Source organism: Lytechinus pictus, chromosome 7 (assembly GCF_037042905.1).
Source record: "Lytechinus pictus isolate F3 Inbred chromosome 7, Lp3.0, whole genome shotgun sequence".
Lineage (NCBI taxonomy): Eukaryota > Metazoa > Echinodermata > Echinoidea > Temnopleuroida > Toxopneustidae > Lytechinus > Lytechinus pictus.
The window spans coordinates 38,482,019-38,503,862 of record NC_087251.1 but is presented as its reverse complement, the minus strand read 5'-3'; the positions used below and the strand labels follow the sequence as shown (position 1 = coordinate 38,503,862).

At 36.3% G+C, this 21,844-nt stretch overlaps 1 protein-coding gene across 2 annotated transcripts in view; it reads right to left on the bottom strand.

Annotated features, from left to right (window-relative positions):
* Positions 1–251: 251 nt before the first annotated feature.
* The window catches only part of LOC129264462 (uncharacterized), a 35,347-nt gene continuing 13,754 nt past the window's right edge, over positions 252–21,844 (bottom strand). For both annotated transcript variants that reach the window (XM_064102638.1, XM_064102639.1), the window contains 8 exons: positions 19,887–20,002; positions 17,982–18,071; positions 16,339–16,510; positions 15,658–15,779; positions 9,464–9,648; positions 8,745–8,851; positions 6,487–6,631; positions 252–5,689 (listed from right to left, as the gene is read on the bottom strand). In XM_064102638.1, coding sequence (XP_063958708.1) covers positions 3,154–5,689; positions 6,487–6,631; positions 8,745–8,851; positions 9,464–9,648; positions 15,658–15,779; positions 16,339–16,510; positions 17,982–18,071; positions 19,887–20,002 — 3,473 coding nt within the window. In that variant the 3' untranslated portion in view covers positions 252–3,153. The remainder of the gene's footprint in view (positions 5,690–6,486; positions 6,632–8,744; positions 8,852–9,463; positions 9,649–15,657; positions 15,780–16,338; positions 16,511–17,981; positions 18,072–19,886; positions 20,003–21,844) is intronic.

Here is a 21,844-nt window from a genome sequence, read left to right as displayed (position 1 = left end):
TTGAAATCATTACTTTCTATTCTTAACGAACTGAACAGTGCAAATAACACACAAACAATAGTATTTAGCATGATAACATTACACCAATAAAATCCATCACATACTGGTATTTTACACATGTTTTTCAATGCCTTTATAACATATATGTTTTTACATTGTGTTACTTAATACAACTGATATCATGTAATTTGTAAACATTATTCTTATCTGACAACAACAGAACCAAAAGCATTTTAAACCCTTTAACATTGGAAAGTTTTGTTTAATTGGTTTCCTTGCAAATAGGATCCACTTATCAATCAACTTTTTGTAAACGAATTCCAAGCTTTGGACAGTGATGCATTGACATCAGTTTGCATTCATAGAACGTATTAAAAATATGCATCCTCTTCTTAACCGAAACATTGATTGAATCTGATTAAATTAAAATATAACATATCTTTTTTGTGGTCATACATAGCAGAATTATGAATTGGTCTGTATTTTGAACTCATATGCAACTTAAACCATGGTCTATATGTTTGGTTAAACTTTGTAAAGCCAAACGTGGGCATACAAATATTGAGCAAATGTTTTAAAAATATCAAGGATTTATAACTTCTGTTGTCTTTTCCACCACCAAGGCATGATAAAGATCCAAGTAAAGATAAGATAAGAAATTTAGAGTGCAAACGCAGTCTTGACACTTTTGGCAACCTATTACTTAGGCGAAGACCATAGTTTAAGTTAAACAAGAGTTCAGAATACTATCGTCTTTATGTCCAAACTCTGCATTATGTTTATCACTCTAACTGATGTTTAGTTAAGAATTGACAAAGAAGGCAATTTATTATGGCAAGCCATCCGAACCAAATTTCAATACACAATTCTGGGAGCAGGTAGGTAAATGATGGTCACATACTTTTTTACCATTAAAATAAGTCCAAATGCCCTCGGCTCTGTCTCTGGCATGTTAGAATTATTCCAAAGGTATCTTGTGCTTGTCATTCTTACTAATGCCTAATGATGTTTATCCTCTACAGTATATACTCTTATCCCTGACAATGAAACATGGCAAAAAATTGCTTGACTTTACCATCAGGGGGCGATATATTTTCCTATCATCTTGCTAAACAAGGAGATAATAATATACCCAAGAATGGAATATTTTGTGGGCCCTAATTACCACTGAATTTACATTTTTGATAGTTCATTGAAGAAAATCACCCAGAAAATACGGAGTGAATGACTTGCCATAATTACATTCTATTTCATTTACCCTTGATATTTGTGAAACATACCTCCAGGCACCTGTTTCCTGAAGACTTATGATAACGGTAACCCTGCCATTATTATAATTACAGTGGAACCAGCTAGGCTCAGAATCCAACCCAAATAAAGGTTTCCATGGAACATGTAGGTACCTACAATAATAGCAAAGCTTCCATAATTGTAAGTCTTTATGGAACAGGGACCAGGGGCGGGTTTCACAAAGATTTGAGTTTGACGAAAAGTCACACTTAAATTCCCATTTGCGAGTGGTATATAATTATGCATCACTGTAATAGACCAATCATGCCCAGAGGACGCGCACTGCTGTGTGGTTATCAATTAAGTTATGCATTCGATACCATGTGCACCTTGGAGTTTAAGCATGACTCTAATTCACACTTAAGACTTTGTGAAACAACCGCTCATCTTTCAAAAATTGTAATTCCAGCTGAATGAGTTACTCATACTTAATCTTCATTATAAACCATTTTCATAGGTTCCCTATTTTATACATATGCACAAGGCACTTAACAAATAAATTGCAGCATCAAACTCAATATCAAGAAGCACTAAGTTGCCCAATAAGGGCAAGCTATATAAGGTTCTTTTTAGAGATACTTCATATACATTTATCTACCAAGTCAAAGAACATCTGCAAAGATTCATTTTTTCTGTCTAGGTTACTCCCATAGGAACTTGGCACCGCAGGTTTACTCCAAGCTAGTATAACAGATTACATCAAAAACATCTTACATCTAAGATAATCAGTCTTAGTGGCTGATATTATAGATGACAGAAACCACTCTCTGGCCTGTTTGGTTAAAGTGGAGATGATGGCCAAGCAGGGATTTGAACTCACTACCTGAAAATCATGAGTCCAAATGCTCTACCCGCTAGACCACACAGCCCATGTAGACTACTATTCCATGTATTGAAACAATAGTGGGAATTCATTGTAATAATAACTAATTAGATAAAAGAAAGGAAGAGCTTTTAGATTTGTACCAATCGGTAAGAATGAATTGTCATACAGCCTTTGTAATATAGCATGAACATTTGCTTATGAAACATAGACATCCTTGACTCTGTTTGCCTACAAATGCTGCATTTCAAAGATATGGTCTCGTTAAATGAAGAGTCTAGTCAGGAAAGATTAAAATGATTTGGTATGAGAGTCTTGCAGATATCACACATTGGTTGCAATCAAAGTAATTTGACATTTATAAAAAGCTCAAATGTAAATACTATTTCCAAATACTTGCTTGTAAAATAAAATCCAAGACAACCTTCATTCATTCGAATCAAATCTATATGAACTGGATATATGTAGAGAAGTAACTAAAACATGTGATGTTTGAAATCTTTGACAGGAGTATTAATGACTTCTTCTTTCACTGTATTCTATAGAACACAACATTTTATTCTTTCAAATGTAAAATAAGTTCATTAATGACAGATGTGTTTGTTTTCATTCACATCGCCATTAGCATAAAGTTGATTTAATTCCATAGCATATAAATCTTGCGGGAATTTCCAAAAACTCTTTCATACTCTCACTTTATATTTGATATATATATTGCAACCTTGCATCTCTTGCATGAATCACTGAAAGAGAGAATTGTTTGTTTAATAACTGGTACTGGAACTAATTTATGATACAGCCTACGAGACAAATTACTTATTTTATATTGTTGGAAAAAAAAACACACATCTCATTTTCAAATCTACAGATCTAAGGATTAGATAAAACATTTCCCAAGGAGTTGTTAAGAAAGTTAATAAATGGGTGATGCAACAGTCACATCGACGAAACCAATTCCAAACCGACCAATGGCATGTCACTGGTCGGTTTGGAGTCAGTTTCTTTGGTGTGTCTGTAGCATCACAACAGGATGGATATTCTTAGAACTGTATTTGCTGACCAAGCACACATGGTTCTGGAAAGCTGTTCATGTCGGGAGAAGGGCCGGTCGATCTACCCATGTAAACCCTACCCTGCCAATCTGACGGGGCTAACGTTGACGTGGTATGCGAGACGGGCGAGGACTGCTGGTTGAAGCCTGAAGAGGAGGAGTTGTTGGGGTGCTGGAAGGGAAGTGGTGGAAGCGACTGTTGGATGGGTTGTTGTTGCTGCTGCTGTTGCGGTTGTTGATGCTGTGAGGTAGACATGAGACAGGCAGCTAATAAACTAGAGTTCTGGCTGGACTGAAGAGGGAAATTGTTGGGCTGCGACGATGAGAGGCCAATGGGAGGGCTTCCTTGCTGGTATGGCGCTGGTTGCCTGGAGAATCCATTCTGCTGTTGTGGAGGGAGGTGGTAGTTTGGCAAGGAATTGTACATACCATTGGATTGGAACATTGCTTGTTGCTGCTGCTGTTGCTGCTGAGGAGGGGTATTTATGACAGCATTCAATTGCTGCTGAAAGTCAAAATCACTGATTCCTGTGATATCAAGTCCATTTTCATTTGGCCCATGGCTACATCCGTTCTGCTCAGCGAGACCGTTCTGCTGCGGTAGTCCATTCTGTTGCTGCAAGTTATTTTGCAGCAGATTGCTTTGCGGCGTTCCGTTCTGGGTGATACCATTATGCGGTATGTTTTGCGGCAATCCGTTCTGAACACTCCCATTTACAAGTTTGAGCTGCACCTGTTTGGCCATTTGCTGTTGCAAAGCTTGGCGCTGGATGATCTGCCGCCTGTGCTCTTCCTCCATCATCTGCTGCTGGCGCCGGTGATTGTCCCGCAACATTTGCTGCTGTCGCATGAAATCCCTTTCCAAGATCTCCTTCTGTTGCTGCTGTTGTTGCAACAGTGTCAGATCATCGTGATTAATCCTGTTGTTGTTGATAGAGAAATCTCTGTCAGGACTGGTGTGGTCCTGGATAAGCGAGTCTAACGTATCAACCGCAGCTTTAGTGGACGGCGTGATGGGTCCTAACACATCGTTGATGTCCATACCATCACTGACAGGAAGCTGGAGTTGTTGAGGAATTGAGCGAACTTGTGTGGACAGAGGGTTCTTTTCAGCTCCTGTGAGCAGCGCTTTCAACATTGAATGCATTGTCTTTTGATTCTGAAGGTCCTGTATTTCCAGCTTAGACATGCCTTCAGTAACAACATGTGAGTCGCAGGAGGTTACAGGTACCTGATTACCATTGCTGGTGGGTGGGATGGACTGTCCACTGCATACAGGGGCCACAAAGCTGTTGACCACAGAAGTTGCATCTGAATACTGAGAAGAGCTGGTGGGTTGCGCCACTGAGATAGAAGTTTGTAAAGAAGCAGAGTTCATAGCATTGGTAACTTGTGGTTCTACAATGTCTGGCAATGTGGTTCCTTCAGAAACCTTGGTGACACCACCAAGGAACTCATCTCCTTGTGAAATCGTAACAGGTGTCTGGTTGCATGATCCATTCGGAGCGTACTCCAAAGAAAAGTCAGCTAGATCAGCTGGCAACCCACTCCCATTTCTGCAAGTGTCTGTGTTTTTCCCCGAAGACAGTAATAATTGTTTAATTGTTTGATGTGCATTTTCATGCTTCATCATTTTTTCTGTGATGGGAGGTTCATTCAGTAAGTTCAGAAGAATGTTATTGGCCGGACACTTTAACTTATCAGTGAAAACCTCATCGTCTTCCACCAGCCATGACATGTTGGGACTTTGAACCTCTCCGTCTGCACAAAGACTTGTCGTGCCCGGACTACTAAGAATCTGGCTGAGATTATCTGGACTCGGTACGGTAAATGACAATGTCGATATCCTTGAGAGATCACCCATAGGAGACAAGGGCTTATCTGTCGTAATGTCTAACAAGTTCAGCAATTCCCTCTCTTCAGCTTCACCGAAGCTACTGAGTCTCTTATGCTCTTGAGATGGCGGCGAACAAACCGACCCTGAGCCACCACTGGACAATGAGTCCACATCACTCGCGGGCGAATCAGATTTACTTAACGGCACAATCTCCTCTGCGAAGGGATGCTTGTCTTCCATGGTCTCAAACGAGGCATCGCTCTCCATTTGACAATTTTCTTTGTCAGCAACACCAACCGCGTCATCACATTGCATCTTGCTCTCCTCATCATTATCACTTTTCACACAAACATCCATTGCGACTTCCTCCTTGGATTGCTTAGATTCCTTAATCAGATCCTTGAAGGACACCGAGCTTGATTCATCGACTGGTTTCAAGATCACCTGGTTTTCCCTCACCGGCTGAGGCACCAGCTCTGCCAACTCCTCCTCCTTGAGCTCGACAATCTTGGGAGAGGCCTCTCCAAAGTCCGAGCACGATCCGGTCCCAGGGGTGGTGGGGGTACCGGGGGTTCCAGGTGTGCCTGGGGTACAGGGAGACCCGCAGCTATCCGAATCGCTCATCAGGACTCCCTGCAACGAATGCTGCATCTGCTCCATCAGCAAGTGACGTTCACCTTCGTCTTTCCTACATTACCAAAATGATACCAAGATGAGAAATGAATTAATCTTCCGACTAATTCATCATAACATTTCAAATAATATAGCATTCCTGTTTTTTAAGTAATAAGCAAGTAGGTAAGTCATCATCCTCACCAAGACCTGAATATTTATATCATATTCGAAGGCTCAAATGGGTTACCAGAAATATTCCATGATTTAGGGAATATTGCACAATTCAGGGATGAGTGCAATATCGGCCCAACGTTAAATATTTCTGGTATCCTATGAAGAAAAGACATCCATTATACTTCTTGTCATCTTTATTGATTAGACTGTGTTAGACTTTGCCAACTGTCATGAAATTGCGCAGCAAGTTTTTTACATAAACCTAGATGGGGAATATGTCAGCTTTTGCTGTATTATGCAATACACTCTAATAGGCAAATGCACTTTTTAAAGGCCCTATATACATAATAAAATACTCAATTTTCTACACATATCAACTCAGATAATTGAGATAACAATATTGGGTCAAAATCAAATCAGAAAATAAAAAATGAGGCAAATGTTTCTTTTATAGTTGTCATCTTCAGAAGATATGAATGTATAATTCTTTAGCTTAATCAACAGAGCTGCCAACCTTGTGCTAAAAAAAGAAGGAATCATAACGGCCAAAAAAAAAGAATTTCGAATTGAAAAAAGGGAACTTCCCACCCACAACCCCCAAAACCAGACCTACCAACCTCTGGTGGTGGTGGTGGCAGTACTACATGTATTATTATCATTATTATTCACTGGAAACACAAAGTGCATTGAACTCACCCGATAACATAATTCATGCAGACCACATACTGCGCCACATTGTTTGTGTTGTAGATGATAGTGGCCTTCGTCTGCATCCACACCCATTCTCCCAGCTTCCCCAAGAAGCGATAGTACTTGCTCATGCTACTTCCCTTCACAATCACTGCACCATTGGATTAACAGATGAATATAAAAAAGATTGATAGATTAATAAACAGGTGAATATGAAGAGAAGATTGATAGATGAATGAACAGATGAATATAAATGAGAAGATAGATAGATGAATGAACAGATGAATATAAAAGAGAAGATAGATAGATGAATGAACAGATGAATATAAAAGATACATTGGTGAATCAACATATGAATAGATAGATTGATAGATAGATATAAAGATAGATAGATAAACAGATTAATATAAAAGCGAAGATAGATGAATCAACAGATGAATATAAAAGAGAAGATAGATAGATTAACAGATGGATATAAAAGCGAAGATAGATGAATCAACAAATGAATATGAAAGAGAAGATAGACAAATGAATCAACAGATGAATATAAAAGAGAAGATAGATAGATAAATCAACAGATGAATACAAAGAGAAGATAGATAGATGAATAAACAGATGAATATAAAAGGGAAGATAGTACAGACAGATAAATACAGGAGAAAAGAAGGGATGAAAGAGAATAACTTGGAAGAAAATAGTATTCAAACATTGACTTCTCATGAGACTGACAGTACAGATTATTACTTCTGGGGCCAGTTGCAGAAAGAGATGCAATCAAACACAACTCTAAATATCAAACGCAACTTGATTTTCAATCAATGAACAGCATGCATTTGGGACCTGCGCTTGATATTTTGACTTTATAACGCAACTCTTTCTGCATCTGGCCCCCAAAGTTCTTTTCATACCGGTCATTCTATCATCCTGAGGACTTGGAAAATAATTATTATTATTAAACATATCTTAAACATTGAATTAAAAAAAAATCATTACATTGATTGTTAAAGCAACAAGAGTCAAGGAGTTACTTCAATCATGTTTTCCTAATTTTTATTGATCCAGAATATGTCACCATGTTTTATATTTGTGTTTGTTTACGAAGGGTCCCAACGAAAACCAGCTTGTTTCTGATTGGGCTACCCTTCTTTTAAATATTTGAAATAAATAAATAAATAAATGAAATTTAGAATTTTTGATATTACTCAGTTCAAATGTATATAGTTCATACTGGTTTCAAAACTGACATTGATGTATGAACATACACAAGCGCTCAAAATGTTCCAGTCAAACTGGATGACCTTGGTTCAATATACATGACCCAAGTCCTGACCTACATCAAACACTGTGACATTTATATTATACTCATGTTTATATGATTTGTCTTTTGAATACAGCTGCAATCCTGCTGTATATCTGTTAACAAAGCTGTGATGAGACTACAATTATTAACAAAGGAGAATGAAACCCTAGGAATTAGTTAGTTTGTATGAAAACATATCAATCAGAGCTTAAATTCAATGAAAGCTTGAAAACACTTGGACAAACAATACAAAAGATTATGAGCATTTGACTGTCCAAAAAACTAATGCTAAGGAGATCTTACAAATGGGATTAATGTGACCAAGACATGTGATATCCAACATTAATAAATCTCCCCTTTGGATAATGGCAAATTCATACCCCCCCCCCAACTGCTCATTCCAATTAATTCCAATTTTTTTTCAAGGATATATATTCTTAAAAATATTTATTACATTGCCCTCCCATCGTTTTTGCCATTAAAAAATATCTTGCAAATTTTTTGCCAGAGTTTTTTTAATGTGTAATTTTCAATGGCATAATTTTGTTTGCCAGAGTTTTTTTTTTATGGCATAAGTTTTATGCAACGGGTCCCTGATATACATACATACATAACAGGTACTTATATAGCACTTTACCAAAAATATGATCAAAGTGCTTTACAATAAATAACTAATAACTGATATACAGATAGACTTAACTTAAGTGACGAATTAAGTACAATATGTATACAAGTAAAGGGGGAGATATGCATGTGTGGCATCTATGTTCATTTCACATTGCCAATGGGAGGATATCAAAAGCATTCATTATCTCAACATTTAAGTGCTCATAACTTCCTTATTATTTATCCAATTATTCTCAAACTTTCATTAATCTGTTTCTTTGGGTTTTTCTGTTTCATAATCTGGTTTGAGGGTTTTAATCTCCTTTTGCTGACGAATGAGAGATGAAGCTAGACTTACGTTTGGAGTGACAATCACTGACTTTGCGAGCATCCAGCGGATTATGGAATTGGTAAGCAGTCTTCCCGATCACTTCATGAGGTTCATAGCCTACTAGTGTTATGATCCTGCATAGCAAAGATTGAAAGTTTCATCACCAACACAATCACAACGTGAAATTTAACACACTGCCATAAGATAAAATTAACAAGAATGAGTTTAATTCATTGCAGTTTGTAATTAATGACTTGACAAACAAGTTTGCCCTTTCATTTATCATTAATGACCGGACAAACAAGTTTGCCCTTTCTTTTATTATTAATGACAGGACAAACAAGTTTGCTCCATCATTTATTTCTAAATAAAAAAGATCAAGGAAGCATTTCATAAACATTAGTGAGCACCAACAAATAATTAGTGGATTCATTGACTATTTTTTCTGAGCCAATCAGATGCAAATTTAGATTGAACTTTGAAAGATAATAATAGAATAAATATAATATGCAATATTTATATGTTCCTAAGTGCTACATACTATAACCCTGGCTTTAGCCAAACAAAAAGCATTTATCAGGCACTCGAGCATCGACATATTTCTTCCTTTTACCCATTTACTACACCTGGGTAGAGAGTTACAAATGTAGATCAATGTCTTGCCAAGGATGCAAGTGCTGCTGTGGGATATGAACCCAAGGCTTCATGGTTCAAAGCCTGGAGACTTATAACCCGTCATTACGTACCTTGGGTCACAGAATGTAAAGCTCATATCCAGACCATGTCTGCTCATGAACATGTTGCCATCCATGCGAATCTCTAGTATGGGCTGCGGTTGGATAGGACGGCACAGGCAGATCAAGCCCTCCACGCAGTACCCCTTACTGTTGCTTGATCCTTTCAGCTTCAGACGACCAGAGAAGTTCACAACCTAAGAAAGAGAACAAAATTGATTGCAATATTGATCATAATAACCACACTGATCGCAATATTGCTGATAGCAACAACAAAAATTGATCACAGTAATCTTGATAACAGAATAACTGTTGCTTGATCCTTTCAGGTTCAGAAGACCAGAGAAGTTCACAACCTAAGAGAGAACAAAATTGATTGCAATATTGATGATAATAACCACATCGATTGCAATATTGGTGATAGCAACAACAAAATTGATCAGCTTCAGACGACCAGAGAAGTTCACAACCTAAGAAAGAGAACAAAATTGATTGCAATATTGATGGTAATAACCACATTGATCGCAATATTGGTGATAGCAACAACAAAGTTGATCACAGTGATGTTGATAACATAATTACTGTTGCTTGTCCTCTTAGCTTGAGATGTCCAGAGAAGTCCACAACCTAAGAAAGGGAACAAAATTGATCAAAATAATGATGATAATATAAAACAAAACAGTTGATCACAAAAATGATAAGGACGACAACAATTCATCACAATAATAATAATAATAAAAATTACGGTTTCTGCGTGCCTTCAGTTTGAGATGCCTAGTGAGGGTCACAACCTAAGAAAAGAGAACAAAATTGATTGCAATTATGATGATAATAATAATAACAACTTAATTACTGTTGTTTGCGTCTTTCAGCTTGAGAAACCCTGAGAAGTTTACAACATAAGAACAAGAGAAATAAAACCATTTGATGATAATGATTAGGCCTATACAATTCTAGAATACAATTAATCTTTTTGTACGTTCGAGCTCCACTTCTCTTCCTCCTTCCAGCTCTTCATTAACTACTCAAGTCAAGATAATTACAATGCATAACAACCTTCATACGAACTAGATCGCAGAGAGGAATCATTGCCGGAAAGTACCAAATATAGGTTGTCAGATGCACATATTCCATGGAATGGCCCAATTATTACAAAATGATGTGAATATTTTGATTTGTAATTGAATAAACCTTGCTATGAAACAATATTAAGTGTAAATCCCCAAAGCATGCATTCATTAATGAATCATTTTAGGTGTTATTGCTAATAATATGACAAGCTTGTGTACTAATTGCTGTAGAGATCCCAGTGGGAGGGGGCACTTCCATTGACGAGTGGAAACCAGGCGTGACCATGGGGTTTTGAAAAGCACCCTAAAAGTATTTTCCGTATTCTTAAAATGCAAGTATTGGCGTGCGCTTTAACAAGTATTGGAAACAAAATGGTACCCTTGACAATTATTCCCTGAAATGACCCCCTAAACAAGTACAGCGATATTTTAATTGTTATGTCACAGCTGTTGGCTTTACCCATTTGGCTTCACCAAGTACTGCCCCACCTCCTACACCTCGCTTAAATCGGACTCTGAACACATAGTGTTGGGGTTAAAAGTACATCCTTTATAAAGTATTCAGTCTTATTATACCCTCACAAATTTGACCGTAAACACGTAGCTTTTCTAGCGAAATATATACCCCTTTTTCATTATTTTAGTGTTTTTGACATCCTTATTACATTATGTACGTAACGTGCCCAATCTTGAAAAAGATATCTTTTTTATGTGTTTCTTTGGTCGCGCCTGATATCCACTCGTCAAAGGAAGTGGCCCTTTGGGGCAGAGATCATATCTAAATGTAGATCTTTAAGACTTTAATCGTTAACACTAAAAAAAAACCTATTCCACTTATGGTTCTTGAAAATATCACTTGACCAAAGCTCACACATGTATTAACAATAAAAGAATAATCCAGTAACTGCTTGATAAGATTGCCTTACATGTATGTACTCACTAAATATGATGCACAAATACCACATGAAATTTGTATGAACTGTGTGTGGTCTTTATCAAACCCATCTTTTAATACCCCAATCAGGATATTTTTTTCTTCAATTTTTCTTGAATAAGACCAGGGACCAGCTCCAATTACACAAGAACTGTTTTTGAATATGATTTCCATAAAAAAAAGTGCAATATTTCTTGAAGTGAATATCTGCTTATATCCAATGTCCATCCAAACACAAACCAGATGTGCTTTCACTTATTATTTCCACTTTGATACACAAGTCTATGTCTTCTTTTTCTCAATTTTCCTTTCAATTCGTGTCTGTTTTTTCAAGCAAGAGACTGATTCTATTTCCTCCGATGCAAGAGAGGAGGAAACTATCAGTTTCCTGACTGAAGTATAGAAAGAAAATATACACAATCATTTCACATCGCATTTTACCGTCATATCCCCCTCTACATTATACTAAAAAGTGCAAAGAAATGTTTACATGACTTCTGAAAAAGGGGGAAAATATAGTAACTTAGCAAACAGAAGTGAAGAACCAAAATAATTTGGCTTGGAGAATTAAATAAGGCAAAGTTTAGAGTTTTCTCTATACAATATGTCTACAGGCCACTTTTTGTCAGTAAAATTAACATTACATCACTTACAAAGAAACATATCAGTACAATATTAATGGAAAAAAAATGATATTCATGTTGATTAAAATGTATTGGCAGTCAAAAGAAACAATGTTTAGTGAATATATACAGTATATAAATTAAAACAGTATGTAAATAATCAATCAATAAATCAATAAAAATCTTTAAAGACATTCATGACATCAGTAAGGACAATAAACGAAAAGGGGAATATCTTAAAAGCCTAAGGCTGCGTTTATGCGACCTCAAGCCAGAATCATGATTTGAATCATGATTCAAAACACAAACATGAATCACGATATCACAGAATCAGCGTTCAGACGACCTTCATTCCAATGCTGTTTCTCCTCAGATTCCGGCCAATCCAGTGCGCATCACTAGTGCGCAGTTTGACAAAGGAAGTTTTTCGTACGTGTTTCGGCTCTCGAAAAATCTTTTTCTTCCAGAATTCAGTCTATACCTAATTTTGTTTACTTCTATCATATAGGGTCCATATGCTTCTATTCATCTTGTTAGTTTATCCAAAATGGTGTTCGGAAGTGAATTTCAGCGTAGATCCAATTTAATATTGACACTCTATACTCAACAACAACTGAGATCATTGTCTGTCTAGTTAATTCATTTACTAGAACTTGAAGTTGAAGACATGACCAAAAAATGAAAAGTAGTGGACGATGCGATGACCAACACAGAATTTGAACATGACAAGAAATGCAGAGTAATCATGTACATACAATGAGCATATAGAGAGCCTTGAGCTTGGCAAGAGTCAAACCGAAAGTAGCCCGACACAGTGAGGTCATATAATCATGATTCAAATCACGATATCGTTTATTCGAACATTTTCGTACGTGATTGTGCAGAAACGTCTTTCCAAACGCCCCTTTTTTCGTGTTTCATGTTTGTGATTCTAATCATGATTATATTCAATTTCGACTAAACGCAATCGTGATTCTGCAGAATCATGATTTGAATCATGATTCAGATCATGATTCTAGGGTGAAAAAGTGGCGGATAAACGCACCCTAAAACTCCTTACTTCCTTCCTCAATCTGTCTCTGATTTCTATATATGAGTTATTAGTCTGAATATACTCATAAAATGATAAGCATAACTCACACTGATAGATTCAAGTTCTGTAAGTATATTGGTGTTATATGAGTAAAGTGCATGACCCCTTCGTATTCACTGACAGCGTAATAAGGCTTAGTCCGATGGGAACGAGGGGAGGAGGGAAACTCTTAATTGAGCTATGCATAAAACCATAACCAATAATGATTGATGTTGACGTGTAGCAATTGGATTGTCTCATCCGTTTCAACTTCTATCCACAAACTGCCACAAGTTTTTTTTCCTTTTTCAAGTTTTGCACAGAAATAAACCTCTCCTGTGTTGCTCAGCTACTCCATCACTGGCTTGTATGACTAGACATTCATGATAGGGGTCTGTAACATAGAGCTTAGTGGTCAATCTTGAGGCTGATTCCTATGATTGATAGCATTGATTATATCATGTATGATTAATCGTAAAACTCAGCCCAACTGTCAATCTCTAAGCTTTATGAAGGGCCCTGAGATATGCCATAACTTTGTCGAAGATGGTATTCACAACAACTTTGAAATATACTTCCGATCAAGTTATTCATTTAAAACGAAGGAAATTTACAATGAAAAAAAAATGGCACTTTGAAGAACAAACATCCATCTTGACATTTGCTTGAAATATCAAAGAGCATGGATACAAATGCCAGTTTAATCAACAACTTTATAAAATATACTGAGTGCAATAACAATTAAAGACATGTAACTTCTGAAGGTTTCCATGGCGAAGAAGAATAGTGTAGTAGGTTTCACGGTACACAATGTATCTTTCTTAGGCAAGTGTTGGTCCTGAAAAGGACCACCCAATCTCGACGTTTCGACAAGCGTGTTCTTGTCGTAGAAATGTCGAGATTGGGTGGTCCTTTTCAGAACCAAAACTTGCAAATGAAAGATACATGGTGTACCGTGAAACCTACTACACTAATCAAAGACATTTCAATGACAATTCTACTGTCAATCCTCCTAAACCTTCTATTGCAACATCATAATGTTAGAATGAATATTACATGTTTTCTAGTTCATGTTATAATGCACGATTAGGAAGATCCATGATTACAATCAAAGCTAAAACAAATAAAATGATTGTTAAACAAATTACAGAGACAAGGGAATATCAGGAAATCCTGAGCCCTGTAACATAAAGCTTTGCGACTGATCATGGGGCTGGTTCTAAAATTGATCGCATTGAGGATTGAACATGAGCAATCACAACGATCAGCTTACAATCGATTGCAAAGCTGTGTGTTACAGGGCCCCGAGGAAGTTGATGAAAGACTTGAATTGACTTGCAGCTTTCAAAAATCAATCACTTATCAATCAATGATGTTGCCCTATGGGTAATTAACACCACTTTTTCAATTACTTTTATTTCCATTAGTAATTAATGAACAATGTGATGAGCTAACATGGCTTGCACACATTTGTAGTACGATAAAACCATCAGCTAATTAATATATCTCATACAAAACAAGGTAATGTGAATTGTGTCCTCCATTTGTTTCTACATCATACATTTTGATTTATCCATATTCTATAAGTAAAGTAATTAATTCATGAACCACATTTTAGGACAAAACAGATCTTCATAATTGGATATTTATACCCATATCTTGAAACAAGTATCAATCAACATTAATACTAATTGAATTGTGATAATAATATACTTTAATAGATGCAATGACTTGATTGGAATACTTCTTTTATGTATACACAGATCTAATGCAACAACGTCCAATAAGCCATGGCCCTGATTCATGAAAACTAATACGACCATGGTAACTTTGCCACTATGCCAATTACCATGGAAACCTCAATTGCGATTGGCTGCAGAGCGCCGTTACCATGGTTTTTGCTATCATAGCAAAGTTACCATAGTTGTAACTATTTATGGAACAGGCCCCTACATCGGGTTCTCCATTTAAGCAGACATATGCAGCGGAAAGTATTCAGTTGCCTCAGATAAGTTGTTTGGATACCAGGGAAGAGTTTCATGGGTGAAACTACATTTACTCCTTCGACATCTGCTCAGGTCTTAAAATCTCAGAGGGCATAGAGTTAGAGTTAGGATTAATTGCAATAGAGTTTTTGGTTCAGAATAATGTAAAGATAAGGATTAAGGTTATTTGGTTTTGGAGGTTAGATGTTTGGTTTCACGTGCAGACTCTCCGTCGGAGGGATCGTCGGCGGAGCAAATGTCATGGAAATATTTCATGAATAATCGTGCAAGAGACTTCCACAGACAAATTTTGCTCGATCGGTCAATCCAATGCAAAGATTTCAGTAGCATATAACAAAGAGCCAGCGAACATCGATGACTATTTGTTTCATGAGATGCTCCCCTGAGCATCACAGCCATCACGGTGTGACAATTAATTAAACCCAGTCACACAATAATGCATCCTCTTTCTATCCAAAGCTGATCAACAAGTTATTCTACTTCTACTGTCCATCTACTTACCCGATATCCCACAACTTTTCCTTTCCCGCCGATAGAACGTCTGGACACAACCGACTTCATACGCAGGAAGAAATGCCTGTCTTGGATGAAATCTGTTATAGCTGGATTCTCTTCTTTCCTCTCTGTAAAATCAAGATCAGATCAAGAATTGCATAAAACCATTTATTATTACCAATTATATAAGCATTACAAGCACAATGAGACATGTCATTTGGTGCAAGAACTGGGCTCCGTCTCATAAAAAATTGCTATGATAGCAAGTCTTGCTGGAATGTCAACTACCATGACAACAAGGACAATTCTGCTTTTTGGTTGGCTCTTCCAATGAAAGTTGACATTCCAGCAAGAGTTGCTATGAAATGGGGCCCTGGTGGGTGCTTCATAAAGCTTTTTTGTAAATTACGAATGACTTAAGACACTAATGGTGATCCTTTCATGGTTTAAATGGTCCCTCTGTAGTTGACTTTGTACCTGAGAAAATGGTCCAGTCGTGCATCAAGTCTAGAGAAACTTAACGAATGGCTTTATAAGACACACGCCACCAGTTGAACATTGAGTAAGGCAGAACGTCCAAAACAGCTTCATGAAACAGCCCCCACGTCCAATTATCTATTTTAATCACGCGCATTTATCAAACGCTTATAGAGGTGAATGACCAACTGGACTGAAGAAATCACTCACTTGCTTCGTCGAAGAAGTTAATATTCATTGCAGTAGGGGAGTCGTCGGGTTTCTCCATGCCGTAACCCTTGAAGGTCTGGTGCCCGGGAAACTGAACTACAAACTGTTTGGCCAGCTCCTTCTGGTCATCGGGATGGATGAAGTCCATGATGGAATTACCTATCATGTCATACTGTGGAGATTGAATCAAAGAACATCGGATTGAAGGTGATATCTATTGATCGAAAATCATGATGATATTGATAGAAAGTCATGATGATATTGATTGACTGAAAATAATGAAGATGTTGATTTAAAAAAAATCATAACATTGATTGATTGAATATCATGACATTGATTGAAAATCATAATAATAATTGATTAATAATCATAACATTAATTTCACGAGTGGAATGCCTCTGGCAGTCTTGCCTGCATTACGCGATTTGATATAGCAGCAATGCTGAATTTGAAAACAGCTATTGAATAATTATTGAAAAAAGAAAACATTCATATGATAATAAAATACTATGTCCATTGACCTAAAATGGCCTTTGACCATGATCATGTGACCTAAGACGTGTGCACTACAATCATTCATACATGATTACCCTTATGTCTATGTTTCATGAACGAGGTCCATAAACTTTCTAAGGTATGATGCCAATTAAACAAATACCCCTAACATGGCCAAAGTTCATTGACGCTAGGTGACCTATGACCTTGGTCATGTGGCCTGAAACTCTTCAGAATGTTTAGTAATACTTGATTACCCTTATGTCTAAGTTTCATGAACTAACTCCATATACTTTCTAAGTTATTATGACATTTCAAAAACTTAACCTTGGTTAAGATTTCAATGTTGATGATGCTGCCGTCACCGTCTCCGCTGTCGGAAAAGCGGCGCCTATGGTCTCGCTCTGCTATGCAGGCGAGACAAAAATCATGATTTTCATTGAAAATCAATCATGCTGATGTTGATTGAAAATCCTGTCGATATTAACTGATTCAAAATCGAGATGATATTGATTGACTGAAAAACATGTGAAGAATAACCACCTACGATTAGAAGCATTTAGCAAAACAGAATGAATTTTTGAATTCTTCTGAAATTAATAAAGATTGCTACACACATTGCTGCCTAGTTTGCAGCAGGTCATTATGATTTATACGTAAATCAATTGCTATTCTTGTTGGTCAAATAGAAGGGTGCTGTACATTCACATAGCACATGCTTTAGCTCATGCATTTATGTTAACTGCAGAAGAATTTAAATTTGCGGTACAAGCACAACCTTCTGCCCTTATGACAACCAGGCGACAACATGACAGAATTGATTATTAATTGTCTATGCCTTCATTGGCTCATACGAAAATCTGATGGAAATTCTTTAAAAGCAATTCATATTGCCACTGACCGCATGTAGCATTTGCCAATAAAATGTAACGTGTCAATTAGTGATCATTTTTTAAATAGTAACTTTTTCATAAAATTTTAAACGTCAAAAAAAGAGATCATTTTACATATGAAAATGCAGATGCCTTGAATTCATAGTCTGCGTATTCAGACAATTCGCTTGTATGTAATTCAAAGAATGATAGGGATCTGCTAAACGATTCTCTAAATGACAAGAAAAAAGTGAGATAAAATTGATGTCATATTACCTGGTGAATTCCAATCTGTTTTCCTACGTTTTCTGAGACGTAAAGAATCCCTCCTTTTCGCGACACAAAGAGTATAAATCCATTCAGAGCCTGGAATGACCAAAAAAACATTTTAAAAAATACCATATCAAAATGTTATAAGAGTCACATAAAAAATAATGTGATCACAGATATTCGTGTGGACTAGAAAGTATACCAAGGCCATTGAGATAAAGATTAAAGCTGCACTCAAGTACCGGTAGATTTAAAGACCGGATGATTAAACTCATTTCTGATTTCGAGAACATTACCTTAATGGCATTTACATTCAAGCTTCATACTGTCGTAATGTTGTTTGTTACAGTTTCAATATTTCTATGGCTTCATTACTTGAAAATTTACTTGAAAACAACTTGAAGTGCATAATTACTTTGTATGTTACATAGGCTGTGTTCAACGTCAAACACCAACATGAATCAGGATTCGATATGCAATTACAAAACACAGCGGTACACCGTTCAAGGTTGAAACTTTAAAGCTGATTACAAGTCAATCCCCCTCTCAAAAACTAATGTCAGCACAGCTTCCACTGCGAGAGCACATTTAAAGACGTTACTCAATCGTGTACAGTATCACATTTTGTTGCATTTGCGATACTGAAGGTCGTAAAAAATCTATGCTGATCTTATTTCAAAACATACCTTCTTTAAGCATTGAAATTTTTCCTCCAAATTAAGATCAGAAAGATGTTTGCTTTTACAACCGCGAATAGGGGACACATCCTTCGTGTATTATTATATCGGTGTTTTGTAACTGCGTTTTCAATCACGATTCACGTTTTAATTTTACAAATCAACATTGAACACACCCATACCCCCAACATCCTGTGATTCCTGTCATTAAAGGTCAAGTCACGTGTTTCATGACAATGAGAAAATTTAAATACTTCATAATTCTTATAATACATAAGAAATAGAATTTGGATTAAATATAAAAAATAATAATTCTTGCTTCATTCCAGGGCCATTTGTTAAGCACAAATTAATCCATAGGCATGTCTGTCATAAACATCATTTTTTAGATCAAATTGTATTTAACAGGTTATATAAGAGCTTTCTTGTGAGGTATTACAAATCATGAACAGGGGGGGGGGGGTGTTCCACAAAGATTTAACTCCGACTAATAGTCATGCTTAAGTGCCATCATACATACATGTATATGCTTAACGCGCCATCTCATTGTTTAATAGACCTTATGCACTGACGTCATCATGCCGCCATCTTAGAGGCTGAAGCCATTGCCATGCATGCGTTGATGATCTGCAGCTGGCACATCTCTGACACCTCCATCAACATGGATTCCTATATCCTCGGAGGGAGGGCGCTATGAGATTATGATGTCACATGCATGCGGTCTATAAGCAGAAGACGGTGTCCCGTGAGCATGAAAAAACTACCTCATGCAGAAATCTTGCAATAATATACAACTCCAATCGAACACAGTTCTTGGTATTCAACCAATCAGAAGTATCTGCATTGTGGACTTGCACCTGGGGGGTGTTTCACAGAGATTTAAGTATGACTTAGAGTTGCACTTAAATGCTGACGCATACATGATATGCAAGGCGCAATCTTATTGATTAATACACAGTTTTGCGCATCCTCTTGGTATGATCTGAGCAATGCGGTCATGCCTTTCATAACAACACAACTAGGTATATAAGTACGACTCTAAGTCATACTTAAATCTTTGTGAAACACCCCCCTGATTTCCTGAGTTTTGATTAAACACAACCCTTTTTGCAACATACCCGTAATCTGTGGTGATGCAGTTATATACTGGATGAAACCGTGAATTCAAGACCAAATTTTAATCAGATTTATATCTCGGTGAAACACTCCCCTGGTTTGTAAGTATGATTATTACCTGAAGCATAAGAGCACCTTCATTGACTTGTGACTTTTCGTTATCTTTACAGGATTCATTTGTAGGTCCAGCTGTAATCGCTTTTTTCTTCAGCTCATCCAATAACGCTGTTCCTTCTGCAAAAAACACAAGAGATTCAAGTGTTTATCTTATTTTCAACATGAAAAACAAAACACATCATTTTTTGAGGAAGAACAAAGTATTCAACATTTTTATTCCCAAAATAAATAAAACAAAACATTGTTCCCAAGAAAAACATGAAAAATACATTGTCTTGAAATGGAACGCAACATTTTTTTTCCATACAAAGTATTCATATAATAACATTTTTAAAAGAAGCGAATATTTTATTAAAAGATTCATCATTTTATTTTAAAAAATTAAAGAAATAATAAAGATAAACATGAAATAAGGCCATCTTGATACAATTCTCACACTGAAGAAACCATAAAAAATCACATGTCACGTATCTGTGATTGAAATTAAAATTAACTTATTATAATCACTCCCCATCTTTTTATTAATTAAACTAGCTCATCAATGATGTGGAGCTCATCCGGCATCTCGCAAAAAAAAGTAACACAATTTTTAATTTCAGCCCAGTTGACATTGTAGTGAATTATATTGGAGACATATATTGAGGAAACAGAATTTAAATTGATGAAGAAATGACAGAGAAGAAGCATTTTTGTGATTTATGAATAAATTTTGTATAAATAAGCATAAATAATTTTCTAGTTAAAATTTCTAAATTCTGTGTAGAAGTTTGGTGAACCTCGTATAGCTCTCAGATGGAACAAAAAAAAATCAATATCGGTCAACAAATAAAGAAAAGGCATTTTCTGTGATTTATGAATACATTTCGTATAAATTAGCGTAAATAATTTTCTACTCAAAATTTCAAAATTCTGTGAAGAAGTTTGGTGAACCTCATGGAGCTCTACCAGATGGAAGAAAAACATCACTATGACCCTGTACTCAGCTAGTTCTTTAAGGACGTTCCACAGATATGTTTGTGCGCATTATGATCTGCGCATATTTTATGCCATGCGCAGTGACGTCACAATTGATAAACCGGTGTTTCATTAGTTATAGGTATCAGCTGATTTTTCCTTCGATCTGCATTTTAACTGCAGATCCAGTCTTTTACGTTCTATAGTTAACTAACTGAAAATAGTCCATGGACTCATTTTCCCCTAATTTTTCTGCTTTATTAAAACCAACTAATGGCCAGGGTGGACTTCCTCTTCAAGTCTATTCATAACTTTTAACGTTTAAAGAAGAACGAAAATAAAGAACACTGAATTAATTAATATAGAGTTATTTGAACAACTCATTCCTGCAATCGAACAACCATGACTGTTCTCATAAATCATGCCTCTATCAACAAGAAAAATTATTACTAAGGATGATTTTACTTTACACTGATAATGTTCATCATGATTGGGAATATATACAGGTATCATCAAAATATAAACATCATGAGATGAACACAGTATGAAAAAATGACCTTGTTAATAAACGCATACATTAATAATGCATAGGAATACAAAAGACCGAGTGATGAATCCCCTTGCTGAACCCACATGCAATCACTTAAATTCTTAATTAAAAAATAACATTTAAATGAATTGAAATCATGATTGCAATTATAAAAGCCAGTAATGGCAGAGATAAACAAGGTATTCTGACGATATACCAGCAGATAATACCCAAGGATAAAATCTGCCATTACATATTTAACATGAAACCCAACGCCATTCCTTCTTGCACGGGACCCTGCAATGACTATACCAGGAACTTAAAAAAAGTCTCATTTTAACTGATAATAAAAAGTATGTTTTTCTTTAAAAAGTCATGATTCTAGACATGATAATACAACAGGATAGTGTGATGACCTCATCAACACTGCACTTTTTTAATGTAATTCTTGGAAAAAATCACACATGTTGTTAAGG